At 43.2% G+C, this 5,578-nt stretch overlaps 1 protein-coding gene across 1 annotated transcript; it reads right to left on the reverse strand.

The window, feature by feature from the left end:
- Positions 1 to 382: 382 nt before the first annotated feature.
- slc5a7a (solute carrier family 5 member 7a) lies at positions 383 to 5,298 on the reverse strand. The gene is made up of 8 exons (XM_070965155.1): positions 5,115 to 5,298; positions 4,536 to 4,649; positions 4,076 to 4,231; positions 3,798 to 3,946; positions 3,363 to 3,506; positions 2,632 to 2,785; positions 1,820 to 2,037; positions 383 to 1,710 (listed from the first exon to the last, which is right to left on the reverse strand). The coding sequence occupies exons 1-8, from the start codon at positions 5,296 to 5,298 to the stop codon at positions 1,039 to 1,041; spliced, it is 1,791 nt and encodes a 596-aa protein (XP_070821256.1). The 3' UTR covers positions 383 to 1,038.
- Positions 5,299 to 5,578: the final 280 nt, after the last annotated feature.

Consider the following 5,578-nt stretch of genomic DNA (forward strand, 5'->3'; position numbering starts at 1 on the left):
CACAACTGTGGAAAATTAAACGCATCTCTTCTTATGAGCTTCATTAAGGCAGTTAAAATACAAGATATCTTTAAATAGTAACTTACACGGATTCTTATGATTAAAACTGACATTAAAGAGAATATTAGCTACTGCTTCAAGTCAACTACCATCACTACTGCTTGTATATTTTCTACTCAGCATGATACATGGGTTGTTTCTTTGTTGATTCACTGTTTATCAGTAATAATTAATAGGAGAGCCATGATTGCCTTTAGGTGTTGGATAACACGTCTCATGTGTTGTACTTTATGACGTTATGGTCAAAACCAGCTAATTCAGAGCTACAGGTGTAAATTAGGTTGCAAATGACATAAGGGTTATGTTGATATGACATACTGAAACTCTAAAATATCCCGTTTTCCATCATTTCCTGTGGTTCATCTATTTTACTTTACTCTCTCACGATCAGATTTTAGAATAACAACAGTACAGGTGTTAAAGTGTGTGTGTGTGTGTGTGTGTGTGTGTGTGTGTGTTATTGCTTTTATCTAATTGGTAGATCATTGTAAACTATGCTTGTGCTGTCAGTCACTTCTTCATTTCATTGATCAAATATTTCACCACTTTTTTCAGCATCACTTATCTCCATTTTTCTGCAATTTGATCTGCTTTTTAATTCATGTTAAAAAAAATAAACTAATCAAATTAAGACTCTCTGAACACAGTGTTCTTTAAGTATATCTCCAAACCAAAAGAAAGGATGAATATACAGTACACCCAGCTATCTATGAGTACTATATGAGTGCATGTGTGTGTGTGATGCACTTCAGCGTCATGTCTGGACAATCAGCAAGCTGCTACACTATGCATCCTGACATGTGGCTGTTATCCAATCACCACCAGCAGGATGTGGATCTCTGTAGTCCAAAAGGAGGATGTTTGCTTGTTGTCCCTTAGTTGCTACTTCTTTTTGCAGTTTCTGACAGAGCGACCGGTCCTCTGGCAGTTCAGTCACATGTTTGTTTTAATTTTTTTCTACTCACATCCCACAGTTTGTCATTCTTCATCATGGTGAGAGGAGTCAGGGCTGGACTCCTCCTCCTCCTCCACTGTTTCCGTCGGCAGCGTGTCACGGCGTGTGAAGGCGGCTGCCAAGGTCACGCTCAGCCGCGGTTTGACGGGCGCCATCTCCGACAGCCCGATGTTGTTGCCACGACTCACAAGCGTCGTCTTATCCATAATCTCTCCGCTGTGCTTGGACACCACTGCGTCCAGAAAGTCGTACTTGTGTGAAATCTTGCCGCTCTCAAACAGGTACTTTGCCAGGTAGGAGACGGCAACGTTACCCACAAAGGAGGCGAGCATGGAGATGGTCTTGAAGGGGAACTTCTGGATGACCACTTCCTCCATTTTCCCTGTCATGTGGTGCATCCGCAGCTCAGTGGTCCAGCCGGGGTAGTAAATGAAAGGAGGCAGCTGCAGGTAGGGTTCACCTCCACCTATACGCAGTAACATGCCAAACAGGTAAGCGGCCACCGAGCCGTACGTGTTGGTGCCTTTGACAAAGAGCACACTGAGCAGCTGGGGGAAGATGATGACGTAAACCAGGTCTGAGCTCAGGTACCAGAGGCCGTACACCGTCCCGGTTACCAGCGCCATCAACGTGGCAAGACCGCCAAATACAAAGATAGTGATCCGCATCACCCACACGATCTCACGGTCAGATGCCTGAGGAGACAAACAGGAGTGGGAAAAGGATCATGGCATTTGCAGAGCAACCAAAAAGAAGCCAGAAAAAAACTAACTCTGACAGAAAAACTGCCACACATGTCCTCACCGACTGCCTGAAGGCAAGCTGATAGATGTTCCTCGCAAACATGGAGCTCGCTGAGAGGATGGAAGAGTCTGCAGATGACATGACAGCTGCAGAAACCGCTCCAAGGCCGAAAAAGGAGACAAATGGTGGACAAAGGTGTTGGAGGACAATGGGTAGAATCATGTCTGCTTGGTCCTTCTCTTTAGGAGAAACGGCACCATAAGTCGTCTGGTTCCAGTCTGAGAAAGGGAAAGATTCAATCAACAACTACAATGACACATCCGATATTCTCAGCAGACATGTAACATGAAGAAAGAAAGAAATAACCACACGACCTCTAGAGAAACAAGACTTTTCCAGCTTTCCCAGACATTAAGACCATTTGCAATTAAACATTTGTGATACTGAAGTATAATGAAAATCTAATAGCTTACTCAAATACACGATGAAGTTCATGCATTACAATTTCAAAACAACATCAAACATACACAATCATTGGAAAATTCTTAGCAATGGTGATTTTAAATGTTAAAACAAGACAAAACAAACTTGTGTATTCAGATGTTCACCGAGGAATTTGATGCCTGAAAATCTGGAGATCAGACCTCTAATTTGGTCCCTTGCCTCAGTCTAATGTAATATTTACACAAGCAGCGTGGTTATTAAAAGGATTGCTGCTTCATTATGGATGAGGTGAACCAGCTGCTATTTACCAGGCTCTCTCAGATCTAAGGGCAACATGGACCCATCCAGAGAGACCCCCCCCCCAATTCCCAAACAAATACACCAGCAGCAGACTGTGCATATGCAAGCTCATGCATCAGCTCTCTAACCTGTGGAGGCCCCGATGGCCCCGATGAGAACGGAGGGCACAGCCATGATGAGGCACCCGAAAGCAGCCAGGAAGGAGAGAACCTGGGCGTAGGTAGCCGAGGAGGAAGACAGGACTCTCTGGAAATACACCTGCCAGGGTATTCCTCCAAGCATCTGCAGCACATTTAGAGAGCAGTGAGAAACGAAACAGGAAAAAAAGGTGAAGAAATGTCACAAAGAGAAAGAGAGGATGTTCCTTTTTTTTAGGACACAGAGACATTCATTTTGTGGTTGCAGAATAAACATCATCCAGGAACGTCAGAAGGTATAAAACTCCTCGCTGTAAAGAGCTACCTATACTGTAGCTGTTCGTGCACTGATGATCTTTGCCTTATTAAGAGAGACTGTGGCATTTCATGGCTGTAACAAGCAATTTTGATTGTAAGTGATTAATATATTGATTATTTATGGGCTTAATTTTCAGTATTTGTGTACAAAATGTCAAAAAGTAAAGACAAATGTCCAACACAGGCTGGACTAAACTTACCACATTTGAAAGCGGCAACATTCAGTATTTTCGCTTCTTAAATGACTTGACTGATGATCATAATTATCAATGAGAAATTTTCTGACAATCAACTACAAGATTAATCATCAAACAGCCTCATCACGATGACATCTAGCTGATCAGTACGATCCATTTCAGACCTTTTTTCCACTGTGAGAGATGAAGGACTCGTGGTTACTGTACCAGGAGGCAGAAGTTGTCGATCCAGACCCAGGTGTCGCCCCTCTGGATGCTGCCTCTCCAGGGCGACTGATACACCTGCTTCACTGCAGTAACAGTAATGTCTGACACCGCAGGGTTGATCAAAGCAAAGGGGACGCTGATCCACTGGGGACAGCCAGAAACAAGTAGACACAGTTAAAAAACAAGAATTATAGGTTTAATGGTAATTATCTTTAGCTCGTTTGTCACAGTTAAATCTTTGCAGTGTCATTTCATGTCCCTCTGTGCCCTTGGAACAGCATGTGTGACTATTTTTGTGCATAGTTCTCGGAGTGATTTGGCACATTTCAAGTCAAGTCAAAGTACGTTCTGTGTGCCAGATACAGTAAATCTACTCAAAAGCATTAACAAATTTCACTTTTTGCTGCTTTTCCCTTGTGCTCAGTGTGAACCTACCAGGCCAACAAAGATACAGAAGAGCTGCACGACGTCAGTGTAGGCCACAGAGTAAAGTCCTCCAACAAGGGTGTAAAAGATGGCAATGAGTGCTGAGATAACCACAGACATCTCAATGTTGATGTCCACGATGACACTCAGAGTAGCACCTGAGGTCACGCACAAACAGATGAGAGGATAAAAATGGCCACTGCAACACCATACAGACAAAAATTCGAACACACTTTGATTTTATAGCCCAGAGGCTCCTTTTGTTGCACGCAGGAACGTGAACTTACCAAGGGCAGATAAGATGGCGGCGGACCAGAAGATCTCACCCATGAGTGCAGGTATGAAGAGGAGACCACCCATGCGCTTCCCATACAGCTGCTGGAACGGGTCCAACATGGTGACGTAACCTCGTGAGCGCATGGGCTTAGCGAAAAAAAGACCCCCTGGGACAAAGAGTGGACACATTACAGGCTGAGAACTGAGGCGCCCACCATCCAGAGCTGAGAGGGGGCCCCTAAATCTAGACCACACTGCCTTTTGTGGTCCTCAAATGTGCATATATGTATTTATGGTTTAATTCTTCACTGTTTCTTAAAATACATCTGTTTAAAATTGACATCCAACCATGAAAAAATATACCAATCATGTATTGGGTTAATAAATCATATATTAATGTGTGCTTACAAGTGATATCACACCTGTATTTTTACATTGTTTTAGACGTGATAAACACATGACACCACTCACCCACAACAAGACTGAGGGCGTATCCAAAGGGAGCTTGTGCCCAAGCCAAGCCATGATCAGGTAGATACACATACTCTGCTGTGCCATTGATGTATCCTCCTCCAACCCAGGTCGCTGAAAATCACACACACACACACACACACACACACACACACACACACACACACACACACACACACACACACACACACACACACACACACACACACACACACACACACACACACACACACACACACATTTTTTGTCAAAAAATGTCACTACTCTGACTTTCTGATTAATGAGAGTCTTTTTAAATTTAAAATAAATATAAATTCACACAATTTATACCGTAACACTTGAAAACCCACGAAATAAATCACTTTTGAATCACAGAATCTGTCTTAAAGCTGGTGGAGTGATGTCTTATAAGATGTTGCCACTTATTTGTTTTTCTACGTTAGAAAACACGTGAATTATCTAACCCACAGCTTTTCCTCACGTGTTAAAAGAACAAAAGCAGACCTCAGAGCTAACTCTTTTTAAACAGTCAGCTCTACTGAGACCAAAGTGTGACTAAGTAATAAACACAAACTTCACCTGTCATGGTAAAGCCACCGACAAACAATCCAATGTCTCTCCCTCCGACCATGATGGTTTCGCTGCGGTCGCTGCCCTCCGCCTCCCCTGAGTGTTTGTTCTTCCATGCCGCCCAGATGCCCACGAACAGGATCAGGAGATAGAAGACCGCGATAGCCACAAGCCCCTCTACATGGATGGTCATTGTCGCACCGGTCTACCGCTAGGAACGGAAGGGCATGGAGACCTGCTTGGCGCACGGAGAAGAGAGGATCAGATGTAAGTCCAGTAAAGTGTTTAAAAACAAGCATTTAGTTTTCTGCATACACACAAAAATTCTGCTTTTTTTTCGTTCGTTTCTAATCCAGAGAGAATTTAGATTTTTGAAAGGTTTTAGTTGGATTAGAGGTCAAAGTGACCAAACAGGCGTTGACATGTTTAAATAGAAAATCATGAGTCCAAAAGAAAGAAATTCCTTTGCCGAT

This window comes from Chaetodon trifascialis, chromosome 1 (assembly GCF_039877785.1).
Source record: "Chaetodon trifascialis isolate fChaTrf1 chromosome 1, fChaTrf1.hap1, whole genome shotgun sequence".
Classification (NCBI taxonomy): Eukaryota; Metazoa; Chordata; class Actinopteri; order Chaetodontiformes; family Chaetodontidae; genus Chaetodon; species Chaetodon trifascialis.

Bases quoted from the DNA above. Each gene is read 5' to 3' on its own strand.
- slc5a7a (XM_070965155.1), bottom strand. From the start codon at position 5,298: ATGACCATCCATGTAGAGGGGCTTGTGGCTATCGCGGTCTTCTATCTC. The intron at 4,650-5,114 runs GTGAAGTTTGTG...TGTGATTTTCAG, and splicing joins CGGTGGCTTTACCATGACAG to CGACCTGGGTTGGAGGAGGA. The intron at 2,786-3,362 runs GTACAGTAACCA...AATGTGCTGCAG, and splicing joins TCGACAACTTCTGCCTCCTG to ATGCTTGGAGGAATACCCTG.